A 27,983-nucleotide genomic window follows, 5' to 3' on the forward strand; every position below is an offset into this window, starting at 1 on the left:
ACCAAGTAGTTCCCTTTCACACTTCAGAGCAGAGTACCTGGCACTGAAAAAGTCGAGGGTACTCGTATTTATGTACTTCTGGAGTCCCTTCTTTTTTGCATACTTGGCACGAAAGGTAATTTCTTATCTTCTTAGGACGGGGCTGTTGTTAAAATTACTTTATTTGTACAGGCTTAATCGAATAAACTTTACAGAGCCAATCTATCATTTCCGTTATACATTATCAATGTCTTAAATCTAAAGTTAACGGAATTCAACCGAATACTCGCGGTCTTCTCGAAGTTAGTGGATGATAATTTTATGGATGTGGAGAGGGAGAAGGAGGGGTGGGGCTTGAAAAGTGTTTTTTTTTGTGCCGACTATGTTTAAAAGGAGGGACTTCGGATGTGAATCCATATGCAGATATAGAGCTACCAGACATGTTTTGCAATATCAGTTGCCGTAAAACGGGGTAACTTTGATTGTTTTTTTTAAGTATGTTCTAAATGTTTTTTTACAATAATGTATGTCTTCAAATTTTATTTTTTTTGAACAAGTACTGAGGATCCTAGAGTAAATTCGTTCGTTATATGTTTAACGGGAAATATTGCATTTGCACTATTTTTTGTATTGCGACCGAACATCACTTTATTGTTTTGGGGTTACTTTGATAATACTCGCTGTATGTAGAAAACCATGCGTGAATCTCAAACAATATAGATCAAGACATAAGAAATTTGAATGAGTATTTAATAAGAAACATCATAAGAAATAAGAAAAGAATATTGAATTTGTGATGGCTTTATCGGAAATACATTTAATAAGTGATGGTTTAAGTGCCTTTTCAATCAGGTGAAAAACAAGAAAATTTACATTTTTTTTTAGATATTTGGAAAATATCTAACACATACTACAAAAAAATCTATACGATATCAACAGTTATAACCTAAGCTTCAAAATGGAACGAATGTAGCTAATTCAGAAATAGTGCAGAGTGTAATTTTAATCATTATATATTACTTTCAAAGTTACCCGCATTATCAAAGATACCCCGTTTTACGGTACTCTATTTTGTAGAATGTGAAAGGGATTTGTAGGTTTACTGTACTGTCCTCTGTGAACGACTAACGGAAAACAGATAATGCGTAATATGCGCTGGATGTCACCGCAAACAACAGCAGTTATATCTGATGGAAAATTAATGCAAAAACTTGACTAAATGGTTAATTGTGAATAGGAAATGTCAACAGTTTTCTAGAAGCTTGCAGCTTAGACCACCCTTCAGTTATAATTGAACTTGTTGAAAGCGCAAGAAATCCACTTCCCATCTGCATCATCTACAAACAAAAAAAGTTCACCTCGACCCCTGGGAAAGTGCAGCAATAGGACAAATGTGGTTCGTCGTATCGCAAGGAAGCCACAATCGCTGCACTACGGCACCATTTGTCGTCGTCGGTCGAGGGAAATCATTTCCATTAGTGGTCTTTTCTACTCGGTCACTTGTCCTCTCCCCTGCTTGGCCCCGTTCACTTTCCTATAGGTAGATAGATATATTCCACAATAACCACTTTAGAAAGACACATAAAAACATAAATCGATCTAATTTGGAATTTTCCTCTTTTCTCTTTCCACTCGCGTCTATTTGCAGGAGAAACAGTTAATGAAGATTTACCACAAGCAACCCCAGCGAGCTTACTGCATCACCACCACCAACATCAACAGCAGCAGCAGCAGCAACAGCAGCAACAGCAACAACAGCAACGATTCCAACTCCAACAGCAATCGTCATCAAATCAATCACAGCCGTCGTCGTCGTCATCATCAGCGTCCTCGTCGCCCTCGTCGTCGCTATCGCACTTGGTGGCGGTGCAAGGTGCTGGCAAGTTGTCGACTCGTCGCCGTAGCTCCGGTGGCAAAAGAAAATCAATCACCTCGTCGACCTCCCCGGGACCTCAGACCGCTCTGACGGCCGCACTGGGTGCAAGTTCGGTGGCAGCCCTGGCGACGGCAGCGGCAGCAGCAGCGGCGGCGGCTTTCCAAGCGTCGCCCAGAAGATCGTCGAATCCTCCCACCCCCACCTCGACCGGTTTGCAGCTGGCACTGTCGGAAAACGGAAACGGCTGTCGGCGGGGGTCACCTTCTTCCAATCCATCGACTCCCACCCATGACGACGGTGGTCATTATTCGCCGCTTAACAATAACAACAACATACACAGCAGTAACTTCAACAGTCAGGTCGCCGCGCTGCAATCCTTAGACAAGATGCTGAGCGAGCGGATGTACGATCGGAAGAAGTTTCTCAACTCGCCGACTGCTGGATCTGCAGCGGCAGCGGCGGCGGCGGCGGTCGCGGCCAGTTCCTTCTACGAAAAACTCCGCAATGGAGCGGCCGAGATGGAGCTGAGTCAGCTGAACCTTATCAAAAACGGCCAATCTGCGCTGGCCGCCAGTGATCTTAGTGCAATCGGTAGCAATAATGGCAATAGTGGTAATAGTGCGAACGGAGGTGGACTGCTGGTCACGGCTAACGGTACCAACAGCAGCAGTAGCAGTAGTGGTGGTATTAGTGGCAGCAATAGTGCATCGGTGGCCGATGGCAATAGTGGCAATAGTTTGAGTAATAGTAACAACCAAAATAGTAGTAACGTCAACAATACTAGCAGTAGTAGCAGCACCGGCAGCATTGGCAACAATAGCAATAATAATAGTATTAAGAGCGAGCGGTTCAGCCCCAACAACAACGATGTGCAATCGACGGCTTCCAGGTAATTGGATTTGGAGTATTTCCTAGTTGGATCTTGTGTCTATAGGATGCTGATCGCGATGATCGGGTGCGATGAGGGATGTTAATAGAATGGTCGCGATAAGTTTCATAAACCATTCCCGCGGAATTAACGTAGCACCTTAACACTCCGAACACGATGCCTCCGGTAAAATTTGTAACGGAAAATTGGCAATGTTTGAAAAATCATTGCTCTGCAATTTATTAAAAGATTTTAAATCTTTATATTATTTAGTTTCAAATGGCGTCAATAGATTTAAAATTCGTCAATAAATGGCTGAGATATGATTTATCAAACATTGCCAATTTTCCGTTACAAATTTTACCGGAGGCATCGTTTTCGGAGTGTTAACGGGTTTAATGGTGTTACTGTTTCATTTCCGAATGCTGAAGATAACCTTGAATTACTTACCAGTTGTTATGTTACTACCGTGGGTTTATCCTATATTAATAGATCCACTTTCTTTGACTACTTAGTAGATACAACACTTTGTTTCGTGTTTTTAAAACCTTGAACCTAAAGTTCTGTCTGAATGTGCACTCCTCCTTGTGCCATATTAACCAGACGGTTGCCCGTCTTCCCCACTGTCTCCTGCAAGATTGCTCCATTTGCCGCTCACCTTTCCTGCGGGTACGTCACTGACCTACATTTTGTTTCCAGCTGTGCGTATGGACCCCCGTAACATGGGTAGATCACTTCTGTATGGTCAGTACGGTTTAAGATCTACTACCGAACCCTAGTTCAGACTATTTTTCGTTTTTTCATACCCAAGTAACAATTACGGTTTTATCATGGTTTTGTAGAGGTTTATAAGACTTAGAATGGACTTGAAGACCATAAATGACACAAATTAGTCCTTGTTTCGTTTTGCGCCTTGTTGTAGACAAATATTTCAAAAGGTCCTATCTTCTTAGATCTATTATCTTAATCGATTTCCTCTTTCGTTAATTACTCAACTGAAATAATTCATGGTTTGGTGGATAATGTGTGCTAGCAGGGGCTTGAATCTGACTTCACCTGTAGAGATTGAACCATTTTTGACCGATTTTAGTTCTCTTTGCTGCCTTTCAAAAATGATCGTAATTTGTTCTATGTTGCTCATAATACTTTTCATATATATATACACTAACATTTCAATTAAACTTATAGCAGTGACAAATTATATTGTGGGTGACCTCAAACTGTTGGTCGATTTTCTACTACAATTTTCATTTCAAAATTTTGCCGACTCAATTCTGAAAAAAATCAGTCACGAATATTCACTGTGAATTTGTAAAATGTCGAAAATTTATGAGATGTTTTAGTATGAAAAATTTGTTAAATGTATTAAACCAGTTACCTTATTGTCAATATCTTTCAAATAATCTATAAAGATTGAACATCAGTCGTAAAATGGCAGAGATGTGAGCATAAAATATTAACAAGATTTTTTAATTGGGACCCCAAACTTATGATCGGGAATGTAAATGGAACTGTCCTTAAGATCTCTGATCTTCACAAATGTTTGCTAGTCCTGAATTTTTAGAACTATTTAAAAGTTTCCGCAATTTTCCTGAAGGTAGCTGAACTGCATTCAAGTTCTTTGATCGATCCTGAAGTACCCAATTTTTTTTTCTATTTCCTTAAAGCTCATGGAACGTTCATTAAAATCTCTTAACTTCCCTGAAGTTAACTAAATTTCAAAGATACAGGGCAATCTGTCAGCCGTTGTCGCTTTGTTGCGCGCCGGAGTATGCATGAAAGAAATAATTCGGTAGGTAAATGTGTTTGAAAGAACAGTGTATAATATTAAAACAGGCTTGGTAAAGTTATAAGACGGAGCACCTGCTCATACTGCTAATAAAGCACAGAAATGGCATACGGAAAATATTTCGTAAATTTGGGAGGAAGAAATTTGGCCCCCAAGCAGTCCCGATATCAATCCGTTGGATTATTTTGTATAGGGCGTCGTCCAACGGGATACCAATAGAACCCCTCACACCACACTTAAGTCGCTAAAAGCTAAAATCAAGGCAGTGATGACATCTATGGATCGAAACATTTTAAAACGTGCATACTGCAGTTTCCGGAAGCGTCTAACTACAGTCGTCGAAAGGGAAGGCATTTTTTTTGAATAAATTTACTTACAACTTCCATATGTTGCGAAAGAAAATAAATCGCACAAAATTCATTGCTAGAATAACTAACTGGTGTATTTTTTCTCAAATATGCCATTTACTGCAAAAATTCGTCACGCACCCTGTAGAATATTTTCATTTATACTCAGTTTTGTTTTCGCCAGCTCGGCACTTTTTTGCGGAGATTTACACAGCCGAGTGCTTGGCATCAAATTTTATTGAGATCTCAGCAAACATGACGTTTTTTTTTTGCTGAGATTCAGCAAAATATTTTCCGAGACTCAGCAAGCATCCCAAGTAACATTGCAAGTTTTATAGTGGTTTTAAAGCATGCTGCAAGTCTAAATCATGATCTACAGAACCCTCATAAAACCAAAATTTTTACTTGGGATACGTCACTTTTGCTGAGATGTTTGCCAGAAGTTTGGCTGTGCAAATCTCGGGAAAAATTACCGAGATTCAGCAAACTAAATTGAGTGTGTCCGCATCGTGCTCTCTTGCCGTGCGGATCTATTTGCTTTTTGCTGATGGAAGTGTTACTACTAGTGGCACCGGTGGTGTAGTGATAAGCGTTTTACCTCTCACCCCAGCAGGCCTGGATGTTCTAAGACATAACATCTCTGATCACGCCTTCCTTCGGGAAGTAAAGCCGTTGGTCCCCGGTTCATGAGTTAATAGGACGATAGGTTGGGTCCAGGTGTGGGAGCTGCTTCCTCCCTGCCGTCGATAGAATTGGTGCTCAGCACGGAAAACAAGATCAACGGAAAACAAATCATGGAAAAAAAAACGTTAATGCTACCTAAAGCTACAACAAATTTAACCAGCACTATACAGTGCTCAACCTGTAAAATTTCTACCTTGTTTAGTTCTTATTTTCTTCTATCTTTGTTTGGACCATACCCTACCTCTTCGATCCTTCGGATTCTTATTGTAAACTGCTAGGAAGTCGATTTAAAAAAAACTTGGCTCTATCGCCATGCCTAAGCGCAAAAGAAAAGGGCAATCGCTTGATTCCCCTTCTGTTGAAATTAAATTGAGAAATCAATTTGATATGCTTACGGATGACGAGAATGATCCATCATCCTGGCAAAAAACCATTAAAAATTCCCGGCCTAGTGCCAAAAATGGAAAAGGTTCCCCCTATTGTTGTAACCACTTCCGATTTCCATGTTCTTCGCAAGGAACTTTTGAACTTCGTTCAATTTAAGTTTTCACTTCAAATTTCCCGTCGGGGTAAATGCCGAGTATTGGCTGAAACACTACATCAACCGAAGAACCGTACCAATACCACTTCCAATAACGTTTTTCAATACCGGAAATCACTTACGCGAAAAAAAACGACAAATTTAGACAGCTCTGCCAACCGAACCAAGGGGTGGTCACTCTACACTCATATTTTGCGCCAACATTTTTCTCAGTGTGCCGCGCTGTGCCGAGAGTGCCATGTCAGCGGACTGATTTTGTTAAGTGAATATGTTTGGCAACCCGGTATTTTGACAATTCAAATGTTTTGTTTTGGTATATCAAACCGTACGAGCTGTCGAAGACAATAGTCACGTCAATGCCAGATCAACAGAATGCGCAGCCCATCAATAATACTGCTGCTCTCGGATAGGCCCAGTTCCATCTCCTATATGTCACAGTGCGATGAAGGTTTGATCCACGGAGAGTACAGCAAATATTACACGCTGGTGAGGAACATCGGGAATGAACTCATTGAACATTCTGCACCGGGACTTCAAAGATAAGGACGTTATCATCGATCACCATTCCCATATCAAGCTTATTGACTTCGGATCGGTGACGTTCGTACAGGAAGGGCAACATTTTTCTACCTTCTACAGCACGACCGTGTACTGCAGCCCGGATGTGTTGGTAGGCAACCGCTACTCCTGTCCTGAACTGGAAATTTGGGCTCCCTGTGTGACACTGTACGTGTTGTTGTTCTTCGAGTAACCCTACGTCGACGTTGAGGAAATCTGTTGACAAGAATCCCAAAACTCGGATCACCATCAGGAGGCTACTGGAGGCGGAATGGATGACGCAGGAAATCAATTCGTCACAGTTCAATTTTCCCAAAATCATCCCCTGCTAACCGTACGAAATCAATCCTTAGAAGTATTACGTAGATGCAAATATCTGCTCCAGCCAGACGGGACCATCGTCGTCGCACAGCTATGTAAATAATATATTTTTGAATTAATTTCATTCGGGAACTGAGGTTAAAATTTCTAGTGGCGGAGTAGCAGTGATTCTATTTTAATCAATCCTGAACTAGTCCAGATTGAGCGTTAAATGCTTCCTGGTGATTCGGCCGGTTGCTGGTTTTGTTGGTGTGCTGGATAGCGTATCTATGTCTGTAGTTCTACAATAGGCATTGTTAATTAATGTTTTTGCTTCAAAATCCGTAAAAAATCTGAAAGTGCATAAACTTCCCAATTCCGTAGCAGTTTATGCACTCCTGTGGTGGCTTTCAAAGATTCATATTAAATCCACCCGGTCGTCATCGTGATGTCGGCATCTTCCGTTGCTCCGATTGTGGATCATAGCAGTAAGGGGAGTTGGAGGCTCCAGCGAAATTATTTGTTGCGGATACCGAAAATTATTTGTGTCAATAAACAAACTTTGACACATCCTCACTGCGCATGCGCATAAATACTACAGTGATGCCAGTTACTTTAGAGATCACAACAAATATGTACCATGGGTGCCAAACAGTGCCAATGAGTGAGCCATGGTATGCTAAACTGTGTTTTTGGCACATTGTTCTGAGTGACCTACCCCTTGAACCGACCGTGGGCAGAGCCTACTCATCACTCATGCCTTTGACATATCGAGTTATATAATCAAACTAACACTACATAGAACATCTACCAAAGAAGGTATTGAGTTGTTGAGATATCGACTTAGTTCGATAAATGGGAATATCAAGGGACCACCGAATATTTAGGCCGTTCTCAATGCTGTTGTATTTTCTATGGACTGTTTCAATTTAAAACTAGAACAAAAACGCACACCTCGCAATGCTGACTTGCAGTTTCATTATTCGATTACTAACTTGCACCATATTTGCAACTGCTCGACTATTCTGTTTTATTTATGAGCGAGGTTTAATCACGAATGGAACTCTGTTTCAAATTTGATGCATTTGTGGAGCTTCTAATCTGACATATGGCAAAGACAGCTAGGGAAAAACGAGGTAACGGAACGAAATCTCATTCTGTTATTGTTCGGAGTGGACAAATTAATCGAGCAAATAAATTTGCTTTACATCATGGACATCTTTCAAGAAACCAGATTACTCTTCATTCCTTTATTTAACGTCGGTCTCAGTTCTGAAATCTAGTGCCAATCACCGACGGACATCGATTGCCATCCATTGACGGCAATTGAATGTTGAGGAAGGCAGCTTCCACACCTGCGTAGAATATCGGACCCATTCAACATGGGCCGGGACCAACGGCTTTACTTCCCTTCCGAAGTAAGACGTGACCAGAGATTTTTATGCCTCAGAAAAATCCCACCGACCCCGGCTGGGATTGAACCCAGACCCATTGGGATGAGAAAGCAGTCACGCTTACTACTACACCACTGGTGGCGGCTAACTAGATTTCTTCTAATTTTTTCGAAGATCTTCAGGTGCCTTCAGGTTAAATCGGTCCCATTCTGAAGGTATCCAACAATTAAAATTGCATATCTCTGAGATATTCTCTTATCAGTGTTGGCAAAATCATCAATCAATTGATATTTTTCCGCTTTCATACTATCTCAATATCACGAGTGATATTGGAACAAAACATCATGCTTGATATTGATTTTACAAGCTCCTTTGATTTTGCGAGACTATTCACAACGTGCAAAACTCAAGTTGAGAGTTGACTCGACACAAAAATGATTCCGTTGCACATCGTTTTCTTAGAAAGAGAAAGTAGGTATAGCTTACTATCTCTTTTTAATCTTCACCGATGGCAGAAACGCATTGGCTGCCATCCGTTATGGAAGTTTCGGTTGCGTTCGGGTGTAAAGCAAAAATCATGAAACTCAATCTCATCGCAGTTTGTTGAGATTCCCTAATAAAAAATAACCATAAACGAACGATAACCCAAATCATTGAACTATTCCACAAATGGTTTGGATGATACCCAGAACACGTCGTTAAGCAAATTAACCATACAATTTTTATTAGGCTTGCAAAATCATGCGCAGTTGTATGCTTGTTGATTTTTGTCTACAAAAATCAAGCGTGATCTTGGGCAGTGGTGAGATTTGATTTTTTGATATTTTCCCAACACAATCTCTTATGGTACAACGTGATTCAGAAATTATACCAAAGACCTTCAGGTGATCAGACCTGATCCGATGAGCTCTCCATAAAGTTATATAGGGAAGAATACCAAACACCGTTTAAAAATGTGCGTTGCACTGATCGTGTTGCAGTTTCGTTTTTGACAGTTTTAAATTTTAGAACTGTCGAGTAGTTTGAAACAATTTTGAATCTCAGCATTGCGAACGGCCTTAGAGCTATAGAAAATATCGAGTTGAACAGAGTTGACTGTATGTCCTTGATTACAATTATTCTACTTAGTGCATCTGCAGATATCGGCAGGAATTTTTGGAACCAAATTGAAGGTGTAAGTCCAGGCTGGTCTCAGATCGAATACTTGAGAATACTGTTATTTTTGAGTAGAACATGTGAAATGATAGTAATTTTTAAAGATAAAAAAATTGAAAGTGGTATCATCAAACTTTTTGATTGTAAAACAATTGGGTCAGATCGTATATTATATCACCACGTTTTAAAACACAAGCAGACTAAAATTCAAAACGACCCCAGAATTGATTTCGGAAACCTATCGATATTGCTTGAGTTGTAGAAAAATGTCTAGTGGTTTGAAATAATTTTGTTGATTTTGCCGCGAAATTTTAATTTCTGGCCCACAGTGCAGTTTGCAGCTACATGGAAGCTGCAGGAACTTAAAAGAAGTTTTTGGAACTTCAGTGATATCCAGAGATCTTCAAAGTCAAGAAGTTCAGAAAACATAAGGAAAATTTTAGAAACTTAAAAGAAGTTCCAAACCCCTCAGGGAAGATAGGTCTAAAGATTATCAGGGAAGCTCAGAGAACTTAAAACTGTCACAACAACTTCAGGGGCGTCCAGACTCTCGAGCAAATTTACACATCTGTGAACGTTAGTTGCAGTGAATTTAGGACAGTACCATGAACATCAGAAACATTTCGCGCAACTTGAAGATGTTACAGGAATTTCCAGGAAGTCCAGAGAACTGCTGAAATATTCAGCGAAGTTCAAAGATTTTCAGGACATTTCCATTTAGCTCAATGCTGTACCAAGAACCAGAGAAGAATTGCATGAACTTCAGGATGGCTTCGAGAACCTAAGGCAGGGCTGGTAGCACTGATGCGATATAATAGTAGTGACTTTAGTGACTAAAATTACGGAAATAGTGACCAAAAAGTGAGTGGTAAATACTAAATAAGTAACCATTTATATGGTAACATAGAAATTCAAATATGGTTTGATATCGAAATAAACTTTTTATGTCATGGAACTGGGTATCAATTTTCATAAATTCCTCTAATTTAATCGAATCTCACAACGGAAACCCCTGTGAAGAGCATTTGAAGTGATTTGAATAATTTACCCTAGTAGCACCCTTGTCACAAACCGGTTGAGGTAACTGCAATATAGCTCATTTTAGTCACAATCAAGTTGCTGCAACTTTGTGTGCCAGATGTGTGCTACTTGAGTACTTTTGCTTACGTTATACATGATGACTAGCAAATAGTAATTCCTATTTTTATGATCTTGAATTTGATTGTGCGTTCGAAATATCTAAATATTTGATATATCTAGGTAGATAACTTTGATAATGTGCTATGAAATTTTCACAGTATTTCTTCAGAATGATCTCAAGCACTTTTTTAGAATAATTCCCCTTCTCTTAAACTTAGAAGCAAATAAGCTTTTACAAACATAATATTGCAATCTTGAAATTCTTTGCAGAACAATCAACAAAATTCTTGGAAATAGATCATTTTCGTAGTAAGAAACGCTTAACATCAAATATCAGAACTAAAGTGGACATTTTATACGATAGATGAGGAGATGAAAGTAAAGAGTTCATAGTTCCGTTATAGTGTGGCAGTGTAAAATTTGTATATAGAAAGTAGAAAGCGAACAAAGGATAATTTTGAAGAAGGTACGAATAGGGTAGAGCATCTCTTTTACCAAGCTCATCCGTTAATGAGGGATGGTGAGGGGTGTTTCCCCCTGCCACCACTGGCAAAAGGGATGATCACCGATTTGCTCATGTACCTCTGATGTGCGGAAACAGTTCTATTGATTGTTTCACACTCAAGTCGCCATCTGACGTAAACAACTACCCGACTCTTACCTTCCTCAAAATTGTCCTTTGCTCGCTTTCTACTTTGATAAACAATATTCACACTGCCGTACTATAACGGAACTATCAACTCTATAATTGAATCTCCTCCTCGGTCGTATAAAATCTCCATTTGAAGTCTGATATTTGACGTTAAGCATCTCCGACTATGTAAATCGTTAAATTCACCCATGAAGTAATAACACATGATTAGTTAAAGCAGATTATTTTCGATTTTTTATTGATTCTTTTAGAAACTCCCTGAAGGCTCCTTCCATAAATCCATCCTTAGAATTTCCTCAGAAGTTTCATAAATTTCTGCTTAGAATAATCTTGGATTCATTTGTATTCTCCTTAGAATCCCCATAATATTTCCTCCGAATTCTCAAAACAAAAATCCATCACAAACTTTGAAACACTTCTCAGAATTCCTTCCTCAAAATTCGATTCCATTTGAATTCTTCTCGGAATTTATTTCGAACTCTTTAGAATACTCTTGAAAGTATCGGCAGAAATCACCCCAGAATTCTTTTAGAACTATCCGCAGAGACCATATTTGGAGTTCACGGTATTTTCATGGAATTTTCATCAGAGCCATTTCAGAACTTATTAAAATTAGACCTAGAATCCTCATTCAATCATCATAGAATTCTTCTCAGAACTCTCGTTAAAATGCACTCTTAATAACATTAGAATTATTTCCAAAAAATTTTCGGAGCTAAATTTTGAGTCTCTATTAATTTAAACAGTAATCAAAAGCGACGCCCGTATGTGTTAAGCCAAGTTTTACTATATAGGTAAACCTGGCTTAAGATTTAAGCGGATATGAAGAAATCGGCCCTCAGAACAGTTAATTTTACATGAGACTTTCGTAGTCTGTACTTTGGTATTCTTCTCTGATATATCTTGGTGTATGCCCTGGAATCCTTTAAAATTTTCTTTTAAATCGAAATTGAAGGCATTTCCCAATAGTTTTCCTGGTGTTCTAACGTTTTGCGGTTCACTGGTCACCCTGGTTAAAATTTTCAATTTTTTAATAGATATGTATATTTTGTTAAAACTACTGTAGACTTTCTTAGTGCCAAGTACTCAATTTAAACATTCTGCGAAAAAGTGACTTTAGTGACTATTTTTAGGGACTTTTAGGTGTAAAAAGTGACTTTTTAGTGACTGGCTTCAAAAAAGTGACCAAGTCACTAAAAAGTGACCTGCTACCAGCCCTGCTCAGGGCACTTCAAATAAAACTTCAAGGAAATTACAGGAACTTTGCAGAAGTTTCAAGAAACTAAGGGAATTTCCGAAAACCTCTGTATTCAGGGACAACTTTATAGAAAATTAATCATTTTTTGGCAGTTTCAAGTATTTCTAGGAAGATCAGAGAGTAGATCCATTAAGGTATCTCAGAAATTTTGAAAAAGTTCCGAAAGATTAAGGAATATTCCGAAAATCTCAGGAATGTTCTGAAAATGTATGTAAGTATGCGGTGTGAAACAATCTCTTGTCACGTCTTCCTTCGGAAGGGAAGTAAAGCCGTTGATCGCGGCCCATGTGTTGATTGGTGCGATATCTACCAGGTGTGGAAACCAACTCCTTGGAATTCGATTGCCATCAATGGATGGAAACCGATGCACGTTGGTGATTGGTAGTCGATTGCGGAAAAGAGAGAGACGATAAAAGGAATTAGGAACAACATTCTCTAAAAACTTTTTATAAGATTATGAAAAATTGTCACACAATAAAATTTCCTCCCTGTGGAGTTATAGAGTTAACGTATGTTGGAATGAAAACTGAAAACAATCCCGGGCCCCAATGAATGCCCAAATTCAAATAACATTGCTTGTCTGAAGAAAATTATTATGTCATTATTATTTTCATGTTGCATAATTGACCGCTGCAGTTTCGTTTCCTCTGACTGGCAATTAATCTGAAAGCAACCCAATCTAAGCTGTGCGTTAGTATTCCAAACATAATTAACTTTTGCACTCGCCACGATCTGTTTCATTGAAACAAATTAAGCTGTAACCGTAACCACAAGTTTTTTCACTTTCCACACATGTCGCAGCAAACCTTCTCCACTTCATCAGGCTGTTCCGCTAACTTCCATTGACTGTTTCCTATTTTGACAAATCTGAAAGCTAATGACCCAGGAAATGGAGTGCGCAAACGCACCATCAATCTTCCGTAGGACCCCTACATAACTTAACTCCGTTCCTCCATTCATAGTCATTCAGTCGGAGATCCATTCAACTGTTTTAACGATCATCACCACCCGACAGATGGGGGAAAGAGCGGGCAAAAGCGAGAACGAGAGCACGAGGAAAGTACTAAACATCCACGCTCTTTCTCTCTCTCTCGCACACACCCGTGGTCATTGCCGTCATTTCCATCGGTCCAAATTAAGCTCTAAAACGGAAAAATAAATCAAATAAAACACCATACCCTATCTCACCAGGTCCGGAGACAACCTGGGGAAAAGACCCCAAACATCATCGTCATACTGCGCCACAAGAGAGTGACCGTCGTCGATGAAATGCCAAGAGCACCTCGGTCCGTCCGTCCGGAGAGGAAAGGAGGTTGTTTCACGCATGTCCGTGTCAAACTTGTAAATCAAATTAGTCGTAAATTTAACACAGTCAGAGTTCCAGCCAGTTCTCCACCTGCTCCCCCGCAAAACCCACCGTCATCATCGTCGTCGTCGTCGTCGTCGTGGCTAATGTCTCTGTGCGTCTTCTGACAGGAGGTCGAGTAAGGAAATCACCGCTGCGGAAAAACGACAGAAGCAATGCGAGCGAGCGAGCGAGCGGTGAGATGCAGTAAAATAGATACCTATATCTGCTCCTGCCAAGCTCAGCGCAGCCCGCTGTTGAGTTAGTGGCTGGACCGATCGGTTTGAGCCGAGTCAGCAGTTTTATACTGATGCTGTTGAGCCACCTTGGCGCTAGCACTTACGCTACCGACGAGGCACTTTATCGTTCCCTTCGTCCGGATTCCGTGCCGTACCGTGGGACGCGCGGTGGGCGGAACAAGAGGCGGAAGGAGTGACTGACATATTGCGACCGGTAGCTATGGGTAGATGAAAGTTTTAAGACCTCCTCCTTACGTCTTTCGATGCTCTTTGTGCTTGGGCTGTTTATAAAGTGGAGCTTTGTGCGGTGCAGGCTGGCATAATACCGTTGATGGCCCCGTCCCGAGAGGAGCAATGAGATTAACGAGATTATTTGCTGGAGAATTTCCTTCCGCCACCGAGAGCGGACGGCAGGTTCATTAGTGCAAAGTCATTGCAGCGGTGCTGAGCGGCCAGAGGTGCTCTAAATTGCGATTTGAAATTACTGGTGACTATGGATGATTGGCTTTCAGTTGAACTGAATGGATAACCTTGGGTTGGCAAGGACTTTCTCCGGATCGGTTAGGTTTGCTGATCGTTGCATATCTATGGATCGAAGTTCTTATGCATATTTTAATAACTATGGCATTGAGGCCATACAATGCAAGTAATCAAGTAACTGATATCTTTAAAAAAAAATACTACGGCAGAAAATCTCTTTAATAAAGACAACCAGCCAACCAACCACGCAGACAACCAGAATTCACGTATACTCAAAGTTGTTTCTGTGATGAATATGGAAACATATATACAGGCAAATAAATCGCATTGAATGCAAAAATGACTTATGCGTACAAAAGTGGAGGCACGTGCAAATTTCAATTTCTTTTTAAACAAGTGGATTTGACATCATATACGATCTAACGGTGTCCGGCCATTTGACCGAATGGCTTGACTTAATGTCATTTGGCTGGATGTGGTTTGGTCTAATGGGTCGTTTGACCGAATGCCGTTTGACCGAATACTTGAAATGAAATTTCCAATTTTTGAACACTACTAGATTCCTAAATGGCAGACGGATTTTTTGACATTATAAATATGGGATTTTTGTTAGATTTTAAATTGTCGATGGATTCATTATTCTTTTAAAGATAAGCTTTTAGTTATGTAATTGGTATTTTTTTTAGCCACCTAACATGGGCAGTTCTTTGGAGTTTTGATGATCTTATTATTTTTGCACAGTAAACGCAGCTTGTCATAAAATGAAGACAAATCAGAATTTTATAAAAATAGAAGATTTTTCCATCTTTCAAACATGAGCAGTTCTTTGGAGTTTTGTTGATCGGGATTCGGCCAAATGAATTCAATTTAACCAATTTAACCTGTTGTAACAAATCCAGATTGAAAAGTATTACGATTTAATTTGTGTACGAAGTACGATGGAAAAACGATTCATCACATATAAGTCGGGAATTTGCATTCTATACGATTTAACTTAAAAATAATGCAATACTTCCATGTGATGTTGACCTAAGCTTTAGTAATTTACGATTACTGTCTATTCATGTTATACGACTTTTGCATGTCTGGGCAAAAATTCGGTGATTTTTAAGAGAGATGAAAGCTCAATTCTATTATCGACGTCTGTAGCTGTACAACGGAGGGATCTCTCTCCATCAGTAAAGGCGCAACTATCAAAGAATATTATGCTGGAGGCAGCAGAATTCAACTTTTGGTCCAGGTTAGGAATGTTTTGAGTAGAGTATCATTCCTGAGCAAATCGCTGATGCTGGAAGTTAGGCAGAGTGACTCCCGAAGATTTTGGAACTCCGGGCAGTTGCACAGGATGTGTTCGACGGTGTAGGGTATCCCACACATGATGCAGCTTCTGCGGAACGGCAGGCCACCATAGTTATAGTAGAGTTTGGTGTGCCCGGTCCGAAACTGTGCAATCACGCGTTGATCCCTCAGGTTGTCCAGTTCGCTCCATGGTTCTGTTGACCCTTTGTCTTTGCGGATGAAGGCAATTCTGTTGCGGAACCACTCGGCCTCCCATGCCGCTTGAATGGTCCGCATGAACCACCGTCTGACGTCCTTTAGGGGTACCTTGTCGGTGAGTCTGGGACCCGATTTCCCGGCTCCGGCATGGTGATCAGCAGACTCGATACCTGGCACTTCGCAGTGTCCGGAATCCATGTGTACACGGTGTTCGGTGGGGTGTACTTGATAATCGCCTGGATCCATGGGTGTTTTGGTGCTTCCGAGGTGATCGCTTGAACGACGCTGTGTGAGTCGGTTAATAATAGTATCGGTTTGTTGGCTGGCGTCGTAGCGGCACGGAAGATCGCTGCAGCCTCGGCCGAGAAAACCGATCACTAAGGAGGAAGACTGCTGCTTTCAGCAATACCGTCTCCGAAAATTTCCGATACCTACTCCGTTTATCGATCGGGAGTCGTCGGAGTACCGGTGTACGTGGTCGGCATAGTTGGACCCAAGTAACTTGGCGACCGATCTGCGCAAAATCACGGATGCATCCCCTGCTTTGAAGCGGTTCTTGATCCGATTGTCCAATTGGATACGTGAAAATTGCCAACTTTAAATCGAAAGAGCTGTAGGGAGTCGGGGCTTGTGACAAACTTGACCAGCCCTAGTTGACACGCTTATATGAACAATCGAGTTAAGAGTAGGCGTAAAGTTCTAGTTGGGATGTATTATCCATAGAAGCAGAAGAGCCACATCGGATATTCAGGGCTCACTGAATTATAGAAGTGGATCACTTTTTGTTTACTCTTTATATGATCAAATTAAATTACATTTCATTTTAACAGCTACTGTAGTTACTTACCAGCCTAAAAGTGTTTTAACGTTGTACTTGCTATGGAAATTCAGTAATTTAAAAAGGTTTTTGCATGCCAATATAACGATTGACACATGCGTTAGGCTGAATTTAGAATCCGTAGGCTAAGTTGGGGTCAAGAAGCAGTGTTAGATTTTTAATAATATCTCAAAAATTGGTTTCTCTTTATCAAATCTTACGGTACGTACGGAAATGTAAATAAATTTAGAAGCCATTTGAAGTGAAAACATTCTATTTTGTGAAAAAATACACTCGAAAAATAGAGACAAAGTGCGGGTTGTGCTTAGTAGGCCTAAAACTAGATCTCAGCCCTACTGTACCAACTTCAAAATCCACTTCAGAACTTTGTTCTGAATCCTGTGAAGTGCTTTTTTCCTGGTATTGCAACAACTAGACCATATTGGCACAGCATAAAACATGACCGGTTTAAAAGCTTGTTTAAATATTAGAAGTTTATTCTGCAGGCAAAGTTTGGATTTCCTGTTTATTAGAGGATACAAACATTTTATATATATGTTACATTTTGGCTTGAATGCCCTCAATGTGACCTTTGAAAGTTAATGTTTCGTCAAGTAATAATCCAAGATATTTCACTTGATTTGACAAAGACATTACTAGGCAGGGCTGCAAAGCACCTCAGAGCGTTAGCAAAGCAACATTCGACAAAGAGTGTGTGGTTCTCCTATATACTTCGCACACTCTTTTCCAACTAATCTGTGAGAAAGCGATCCACACAATGAGCGGTACACTCCGTGTGGCGCAGGGAGCGAATATAATGCAACAAGCGCTAATGTCTTCTTTGAATTCTTTGCACACTATGATTACCACGACTGCAAGCATAGGAGATGAAGAAGGGCATAACGAAGAGGAATTTTGTCTTTTTGCTGGGTTTCCTATTTGCAACCCTACACTGAGTGGCGCTCTTTGTGTCGGAGCCGTCGGAGCGATGGCTACACATTGAGCTTTCGTTATTTCTGGGTGTGTCTGTCTTCTCTTTTCCGCTACTTTACACTTGTGCAGGGTGAAAGACAAGCAAACTTTGTGTTTGCTTGATTCTCACTTTGTTTATTTCAGAAAATCAGTACATTGCGCGCATTGAGTGATCAGATGACAGGCCTGAAACCTGCAGGTTTCAAAAAAGAAGCTCTAGGCTTATGTGGGAATATTATCAGTTGAGTTGGGAGTTGGGAGCGTTGGGAGAAATCTTTCATTTTTGTAAATAAAAAGATAAAATATAAAATTAATAAACTTTTCTGCAGTCTGCAGCAAATATCACAAGACTTCTTTCTTTAGCGGAAATGCCGGTGCCTCAGCGAACAAAGATTTGTGGCAACCCTGAGGAAAATCAGGGGCTTTCCTAAGGAACTCCAGCTCTAACAGGTAGTCGTTGAGATTTGGAATTTTGATAATTTACCTGCAGAGTTCTGTCAGTTAAATCATTTCGAATTAATTTCATAATATAGACTGGAAAATTAAACTTTTAAAATTAAGCAATCAAACTTTCATGCCAAACACTGCCGAATGCTTTTTCTATGTCTAGAATACAACTCCAGTTGAGCAGCCTTCAGGTTTGTTTGAACGAATTAAATTGGTAGCTCTTAAGAGTTCATGAGTAGTTAAATGCCCATAGTGAAATCCAAACTGTTCTACTGCAAAAATTGAGTTCGTATTGATGTCTATAATCATTCTATTCAAAATTATTTTTTCAAAAAGTTTACTTATCGAAGAAAGGAAACTTATTGGACGGTATCTATGAATTTCAGCTGAATTATTACTCAGGCTTCAAAATTGGAAATATTTTTGCATTTTTACATTTATCAGGAAAGTATGCTAAATGGAAACATCTGTTTTTAATTTTACCAAGAAAGACCAGGAGTTTTTTGATAATTTCAACAACATCTCGAGCTGTCATATTATTACATTTTTTAGTTAAAGATCTTACTTCGTCTGAATCAGTCCCCCATCATCATTAATATATTCCTGGGAGAAAATATTCAGATAATCCCGAGAAACCTGATTCTCAACAACACTAGTAAGACCCAAACTGAAATTATGGGAACTCTCGAATTGCTTAGCAAGTTTCTGAGCTTTTTCCAAATTTGTGATCAAAATTTTACCACCTTCTTTAAGCGCTGGAGTAGACTTTTGAGGTTTTTTCAAAAATTTTGTGAGTGTCCAAAAGGGTTTGAAACTCGGGTCTAATTTCGAAACATTATTTTGAAAAGTTGTGTTCCTCAGGACAGAGAATCGCTTTTTAATTTGTTTTTGCAAATCCCGCCAGATAACTTTCATGTCAGGATCGCGTTTTCTTTGATACTGTCTCCAACGGACATTTTTCAGGCGGATCAAGCGCTGAAGATTATCGTCTATTATAGTTGAATCGAATTTAACTTCGTATTTTGGTACTGATGCAGCTCTTGAAGTAACTAAAGAAGTAAGTCGTCAGAGAGTCAAGAGCATAATTTATTTCATCTTTGGTTCGCAAAGGAATATTTTGATCGAAGTTATGTTCTATAAATGTTCGATATTGCTCCCAATAAGCTCTATGGTAATAGGAAGTAGAGCTGGTGGGATAAGAAATTATTTCTTGAGATACTTAAAACGTTACGGATCAGAACCGTCAGAACAGTCAGCATAGGAAACCAATTGGCTACAAAGTCTACATGAACCGTTAAGACCAAATCAATAATTGAGGGATTTCTTGCTGAAGAAAAGCATGTTGGGCTGTTCTGATATTGAATAGTGTAATAACCTGCAGAAACATCAACAAACTGAATATTACCTTTGGAATCTGTGCTGCAAAATCTCGATAATAAACGGTAATATTCACCGGGGCCTCCCTTGACTCAGTCGATAAAGGCGCAGCTACAAAGCAAGACCATGCTGGAGGTGGCTGGGTTCGGATCCCGGTTCGGTCTAGGAATTTTTCGGGTTGGAAAATTTCTCGACTTCCCTGGGCATAGAAGTATGATTGGACTTGCCACACAATCATATCAATGCAAAAATGGTACATACAGGCATCGAAAGCTCTCAATTAATAACTGTGGAAGTGCGTCTAGAACACTAAGTTGAGAGCACGCAATAAGCTAATATGCGATATGCAATAAGCTTGAAATGCGAAGAAGAAGTAAGAAGAATTCAAAATTTTGTTTTGGTCATTGATTTGAGCTAACAGTTAAGGAAATTATTTTATCTACTAATGTATTTATGCATTGATCACACAGTGTGTGCAAATCATGCTTTAAACTCTTATTTTATCAGAAAATTTATTGATGCTCGTGAGTTTTAATCATCATTAAAAATTATGCTTTTATCGGGTAGTTTTAAATGTTTGGTTAAGGCGGACACTTTGAAGGATAAGATGGACACTCATAGAAATGATGCAGAATGATAAATAGTTGTAGTCCGTTTCTTGGTGCATAAAATGGGTAGAGTTTTTTTTATTTAAGAAAAAGTATGATATGAACATAAACTTAACGTACAAGCAATTTAACTACTAAACAAACAATACTAAATCCAGCGTTAAAAGAAAATTATGGCAATATAGAAGCAGTTCCAGCAAACTGTAGTAGCGGCATTGAGGCATCCCGTGTGGAACCAAGAGAAGCATTGTGCACACATTTCCCATTCCGTTCCTGCATCAGAATCCGAAAATTGGCACCCAGATATGTCACACAGGCTATAAAATAAAGTGAGGCAGTGCTTGTACGTGACCAACAACAGATTCCTCAGATGGAGCAAATGCATCGTCGGCATAGATATTACGATTGCAAGGCCTGATTCCTGTTTTGCTGAAACCGTTAATGTATTATAACTTTAAATTAGCTTTAACTTAACTCTTACCTAACTTTAACCTAACTTTAACTTAACTTTAACTTAACTTTAACCTAACTTTAACTTAAATTTAACGTAACTTTAACTTAACTTTGACTTAGATTGATGGTATAATGTAATATGAGGGCCTCGATGACCTTAGAGCGACCGGTTTTGCTTTATTTGTAAATATGAATACAGGGTAATAACAAGTGGTGTGTTGTAATAAATGGAGCTCGTTTGCTCAGTGGCAAACGTTTCTGATTACTGAGCAGAAGACCGTGGGTACAATCCCGAGCTCTTTCGCCTTATAGGATCGTTATAGGACTTCAATTCAGGTTATCGTTTGCCAAAACGAACACCGCTGCAATCCCAACCCTCTTACCCAATATCCCAGTGATTCCTCGTGGAAGTGCAGAGCATTTCTTGGCTTCCATCAAACCGAGTGTCACTTCAACACATTCCTACCAATTCCTTTCTTAACCTGCATTTGGACGCGGCTAACGCTGGTATTGCCTAGTTTCAAATCACCAGTTTTTACACATTGAGGATGAATGCTTGTCCCAAGCATCGTCTATTGGTTCTCGGTGTAATTACAGCTGATCTGGAAATTATTTTGAATACTGTTTTGTATAAGAAACTTTAGATTGGAAGCATCAAAGCCTCCCCAAGATAGCGTCCCAACCAGCAAATTGTAGTTATAATTAGTTTGATATCCAAAATCGCATATAGCATTTCAGGCATAACATTTAATAACGGCACAAAAGCATTTGTAAACAAACTTTCTAAGGCCCTTTACACGCGTACCAAAGTACGCCCACGCAAACAAACAACATCACCGAAAGTGGTATTGGTTTGCGTGGGCGTACTTTGGTTCGCGTGTAAAGGGCCTTAGAAAGTTTGTTTACAAATGCTTTTGTGCCGTTATCAAATGTTACGCCTGATTTGATAAATCTAAATGCGATCACAAGGATTTTTTTTTTCAAATTATCCTATTTTTGAATAAAATATAAACTAAGTAAAATAATTTTCTCATGTCACAAACCATGTCTTTAAAATTTGAAGCCTTCTATAGCACACTTTCTGTTCCTTACTGACTTATGCTTTGTTAATTTTACCAGTGATCCACTTGCTCGCCATGAATTCAGGGGATGAATTGAAGATTCCATTCAATCATAATTTCATCTTTTCCCTACCGATCTTATAATGACCCTTCTTCTGTCAATGAAACACCACACAATCATATCTCAACCAGCTCGCCATAGAATCGCCCAGCAATCGAATGGCAAAACCTCTCAACCCGGAAGATCACCTGCGTGGTTGACCGACCGCACAAAACCGGGCAAGATCGACCGATCGACCGCGCGCGCATGTTAATGAACTTCTACGAGGAGACCGGCGTCGTCGTCGTCATTCTACCTACTTCAGCTCCAGCTCGACAAAACAACCTGTCCTCAGATCAAAACTCGCTCACCAGACCGGGCACGAACCACGCGCACACTCTCGGGCATTAAGTGTTTGTTTTCTTTCACTTCTTCCCCCTCGTGTGCTGCTGCTCGGTTGAAGTAGCCCCCCCTCTAGGTCTTATACCACACTTTTCGCTGCTCTAGGCTCGGGCACAGCCACCGACCGTGCCTGTGTGTGCTCTTCTATACACTTACCGTGGTTCAGCGTGGAATTTCTGACCAACAGCAAACGGGCAACAGGTCGCCACCGCCGTCGTCGTCGTCGTCGGTTGTTCTCTTGAGCTAATTAGAGCTCTTTTGTCAGTTTTCGAAAAAGCCAATAAAAGCCAAACGCCGCAGACCAGCGACAGTTATACCCTGAAACCGAATCTAATGTTCAACCACTCGCCGCTGGCCTTTGAACGGGATGCATGTTTAAGTCCCTGCTGATGATGGTGCCATTTGTTCCTCCGGAGCAGCAGCAGCGAACCAAAGTAGATCGAAACCCAAATGGATCAAGTCGTTCGAAACTGGCTGACGATAATTTCACACCAAACGGTTTCCCCCCTTCCATTTTCTGTCACACTTGTCCGTCCGGGTGCGGTGGAACATTTTCGGTTATTGAACTTGAAAACATCGCGTTTATTCCGTCACTATATTTGCCCGTTTGTTTGCTTTCATTTTCGGACAAGTGCCCGAAAAGTTTGAAAGGGGGAAGAGACCGCAACCGTTTGCCCCTCTATAATTTGGCCTCGCGACCAACGCAGCAAGAGACAAGGTTAATTAATTTTCCTAATTCAATTTGTTTTTGTCTGTTCGAGGCTATTCGACGATCGGCATAGCATTCCCTATAGTTCTCATTTGCTTCTTTTGTACCGCAATCCGTTAACTCTATCGAACCATTGCTCTTCATTTTACAGATCACGAAGTGTGACACCTTCGTCGTTTTCCGGGACACCACCGCAGACAATGCACGCCACGGATGTGGCCTTCCAGAGCAGTATTCCGACCAGTGGGTTACTTCCGTCCCCCAACTCGGCCATGGCTGGAGGCCGACACGAGTTCCAGGCCCGCAACTATTCCGACATCATGCGTAGCTTAGCGGCCAAGTACCACAACAACAACAACAACAACAACAACCCCAGCAGCAACGAGTAAGCTTAATTCAGCGCTTTCCAATCGATTTTATTTACATTGGTTTTCCAATCATTGCAGCCAATCGAGTGTGAAAAATCCCTTTCTAGAGCCAAAAATGCGAATAAATCAGCCAAAATCTTTCACCGACAACTCCCTACTAGGCAGTAAGAAAAGCAGTCCAATTACCTCCACTCAAGTAAGTCGCCGACTTGGGAGCTTTTACGTTTGAACACTAATTGAATTCGCCCATTCGCCAACAGGTACCTAATCCAAGTATTATGTCTTCGTTATTTCCGGGTCTTCCATTCCAGTCGACGGTGTTTCCACCGTTGATTGACATGAGCAGTACCCAGGCTCTCGTTGCACTGGTAAGTTACAACCTGAATTTCACCCAGGAAAATTCCGTTCTGCATCCTCCGCTCCTAATCCCGCAGGCCCGCGCCGCCAAAGAATCCGGTATCCACAATCTCCTCAAGCCGGAAGAAGGAGGCCTGAAAAAGCCTTCGGCTGGATCTCGGAGCTGCTCGCCTTCCTCGCTGGGAGCATCCCTGGCGAACCATTTTCCGTCACCTTTTCCACCACGGTACCTGCCCGGGATACTTCCGAACCACCTGGCCGCCAGCTATCCGACGGCTCAACCGACGACCACGGCCGTCCCTGCGATCTCACCGCTCAAGTCACCCACCCGACCAACGGAGGGCCTCTCCACATTCCCACTGGATCTGAGCAGCGCCGCTGGCTGTGCACCGTCGGCGGCCAAACGGATAAAGCTGTCGCCGACGCCGAGCCGAAATCAGGAAACCTCACCGGCACCGAGCTCCACCAACAGTCAACCGTCCGATTCGCTGGACCTGAAGCCGGGTGTGGCACGGAAGTGTCACGCCCGGATCGAGGAAATCAGCGCCTGGACGGTGGACAACGTGTGCGACTTTGTCGGCAGCATCGACATCTGCGCCGAGTATATGCAGGTAAGTGTTGGATGTGATTTTTTTTATCTCTGTCAGTGTTTCGCAATCGATGATGATGATGATGATGATCGTGTGTTACTAGGCGCGATGTTTCGCTCAATTGATTCCCATGGAAAATGATTCACACAAAAAAATGTGTGCTATTTTTTCCTGTATAATTTTCTGAAATAAATTCAATAGAATCCGGTTGAGATACACCCCGTGGTGCATATTATTTCATTTATGGCCACCAGCATCGATTTCGACTTTTTTTTCTGGCCCCAAGTAGTCATCCCGGAACCAGTTCCGAAGATTCCTGTGGAGCACATGAGTTCAATCAGAGGGGAAGACTGCAAATTTAAAAGTTGAAAAGTGTTTCGGGATGTGGTAATAACAAGCTACAGTGCCTTCCCGTTTTTTTGGCAACATGACCTCAACAGTTAATGTTTTTTCTCCTGTTTTTACCAATGCTTTCTAGATGAATTTTAACGCGTTTTATATTATTAAAGCTTACATCAAATTGGCAACATAATAAAAATGTAAGATGTCGTGGCATTGGAATCATATTTGGCCTATTAAAAGTGTCCGGATTTAGGTGCATTGCGGTACCAGCCTTCTATGATGTTTGAATAGCGTTCTAGGAATGTCATACATTGAAATTATTTATCGATGAATTCTAATGAAAGTACATAAACCAAAGCAGACGTTAAAGCACTGTATAAGCTGTATCATCGAGGATGTTCCATGTATTTTAAATAAGTTTCCCGATCGGAGATAGGGTTGTGAATATAATTCTTAATAGGCTTAACCCGTACTCTTTTTCGAACGGATTTGAACTCAAAAATGGAGTAATTATACTTTAGATGACTTCCAAATTTATTTAAATTTCTATTATTACCATTGGATTTGATAAAGAGTTACAAATTATTGAGATATTGTGAGAAATCTAACGCTGCTTCTTGATTGCAAATTCGTTCTAAGAGTTTCAATTCCGTCCTAACGCATTGAAACGCCATTGGTTTTTCTAAGTTTTTCTTCGTTCTACGAATGAAGACAGAAACAATGGATTTGCTAGGAGTGCTTCTTTTGTTTTGATAACAATATGTTTAAATATTCATACAACGCACTCGAATAGGCTTTGTATTGTAGCTTAATAGCTAACGCATCGAAACAAAAGTATTATTGATTTGTGTACGGTGAAACCATGGATATTATTGCTACAATTTCGAAGACAACTATAGATTGTGCCCATCGTTGTTGCTACTCCGTTACTGTACCAATGAAATTTCACAGAGAACCACATAGATGGAGCTTGGGCAGGGGTTGAAACAGTTGACGTTTTTTACTACACTCGCTTCGTTGTCGTGCGCGACAGTCTGTTTGTTTTCGTACACTCATGCTCTACCGTCGTCTCTCTCACAAAACACAAACGGTAGAATAACATTCGAGCAAAAAGAAATTTATCAAATAACTATCATATGACATGTTTGATTTCGTTCTAATTTCTCAATTTGGTGTAAATTAAACTATTTATGATCAAAAATGTTATTACTAGGACATCATTGCTTGCTATTTTCAGAATTCACAAAAGCACAACATCAGCAGCTCTTATTATGAGAAAAACTAAAAAACATACATTTGTGACGGTCTTCGGCTGCAGTGTCGTATGCCAGAGCCTGTCATATGACATTTTAGTTTGGTACTGTACTATGATAGCTTGTGTTGCAAATTTCGGAGGCAAAGGCAGTCACAGAAAATGTGTCGACTACCTTAAACGCTTACAAGACTGAGCTTGGGATTAGATTTCCATCTGCAATGTAAAAGTTCACTGATCCATTCAGATCAGTACCGATGCCTGCCACGTCATCAAAGTCTTTGGGGAGGGGAAGGACAAAACTAATCGACAATCGTTGCTACAAAAGACCGAGTTTACCTCTGCATATCCACAATTGTCGCGGGATGAAGTTAGTGGGTCGGGTTATTTTTAGATCAGGATTCACTGTGGTAAGGGATGCGATTAGCGAAAGCAGCAAACAGTTTTCATTCAAATCTAGTGGCGATAGAATAAAGGCAAAGTGAAACGTTAGCCACTAAGCTACCGAACCTCGTCTAATGTACACTGCACAGTGTACCAGGAATTCAATCCAGCAGGAGAAAATAGTTATTCTCTGGTATTGCATCCCATTGAGTTGACGTCTTGAGTGAAGTTTCTTGGATTAAATAGGGCTAAAATTTAATGGATAAAAATAGTTCAAGTTTTCACCGCAAAGATGATGGCGCAGCGATACAAACCTTTTTTTTTGTTCCGCAAAATAGAGGTTTACTGTCTACAGCAAAGTTGTAGTATGTAATATTTTGTGAAGAGTTGCTGAAGATATAACAACTGAGATATACGAAGTTTTATAAGATTTTCCTGAAATTCACATTTTTAGTTTATATTTTGAGCAAATAGTCAAAACACATTGAATATTTCTCACTGTAAAACATCGTCGCTAAAACATTACCACCACCTGTTGAGTACACTGTGATGTGCAGTACGCTACACAGATGGCGGTAGTGTGTAAACTTCAAACGCAAGGGATTTGACTATGCGCGCCACAGGTGGCGGTACTACCAATTACGATACATTTAAATTGACCGTTAAGTGCTTGTTCGATGGACAACTTGCGAGTGTTATGTCTGTTTGTCTGTGCATATATCGTTGTGACCATGTTACAGTCGCTATAAATCAATGGAAATGCTTGGTAGTCTAGTCGCATAGGAGTATTGAGTGAAAACCCAAAACTTGATAACTTAAAAAAAAAAAAAATAACTCAAAAACAACAACAAAAACACATCGCTGATTTTTTTGTGTGTAGTGTAAAAAGCCTTAATTTGCAAGTAAAAAATATAAAACATATGGCGCCCTCCGTCTACAATCAATGAAAACCATAACAAGCAAATGCAATCCATGTTTTTCAATACAAAATCCCAATGTTTTACCATTATTATATTTTTTCCTAAAAAAGTGTTTTTAATTACCTTTTATCTTTGAAATCGCCCAGTGGTTCATAAATTATTATTTTTTGAAAAAAAAGGAAATGGTCACCCTATTCACACACAAAAAAACGAGTCGAATATTTTGCAACAAGGAACAAAACTACACATTTTTACAAAATTCTGAGATCCACTAGATCGTTTTGCTATGGAATGGCTGATACATATTTTAGGTTTCAGAATCTTATTTTTGCTAGCGAATAAACAATGTACAGCAATCGAGACTTGGTTATTTTAACAAACAGATCTTTAGAGTTGGTTGGAAATGCTATCTAACATTAAGCTTTAGTGTGATAATTGATTAGCTAGAGAATGATCTTAGAAAAGGGTAGGTAGATAGTTCCGTTAGCGGACGGCAGTTTGAAAATTGAAAAGAAATTGAAAATGAGCGAAGGGCCATTAATGCGACAGTACAAAGTCAAACGCACACCTTTTGCCTAACCCGTACGCATACTTGGCATACACAGTTTTGGTCATGAACTGCTCATTTGCTAATAACTTTGCACACAGTTGATGGAACATAGTTCTTTTTGAAGCAGTAGATAGAATAGAGTGTAAGCTTATTATAGATAGGTAAAAAAAGCTGGATTTTAATGCTAGTAGTAAACTGTATTTGTTTCTGCGTTGTAAAAATGAGGTGAGAA

The 27,983-nt window shown here is 40.2% G+C and overlaps 1 protein-coding gene across 2 annotated transcripts in view; it reads left to right on the top strand.

Moving 5' to 3' along the window:
* Samuel (SAM-motif ubiquitously expressed punctatedly localized protein) overlaps nucleotides 1-27,983 on the top strand; it is a 760,488-nt gene that overhangs the window by 601,697 nt on the left and 130,808 nt on the right. For both annotated transcript variants that reach the window (XM_065234227.1, XM_065234226.1), the window contains 5 exons: nucleotides 1,628-2,744; nucleotides 23,140-23,373; nucleotides 23,435-23,552; nucleotides 23,617-23,724; nucleotides 23,791-24,324. In XM_065234227.1, coding sequence (XP_065090299.1) covers nucleotides 1,628-2,744; nucleotides 23,140-23,373; nucleotides 23,435-23,552; nucleotides 23,617-23,724; nucleotides 23,791-24,324 — 2,111 coding nt within the window. The remainder of the gene's footprint in view (nucleotides 1-1,627; nucleotides 2,745-23,139; nucleotides 23,374-23,434; nucleotides 23,553-23,616; nucleotides 23,725-23,790; nucleotides 24,325-27,983) is intronic.

This window comes from Ochlerotatus camptorhynchus, unplaced genomic scaffold, assembly GCF_037179485.1.
Source record: "Ochlerotatus camptorhynchus isolate MF236.1 unplaced genomic scaffold, CSIRO-AGI_Acam_v1.1 ptg000432l, whole genome shotgun sequence".
In the NCBI taxonomy this organism is placed as follows: Eukaryota; Metazoa; Arthropoda; class Insecta; order Diptera; family Culicidae; genus Ochlerotatus; species Ochlerotatus camptorhynchus.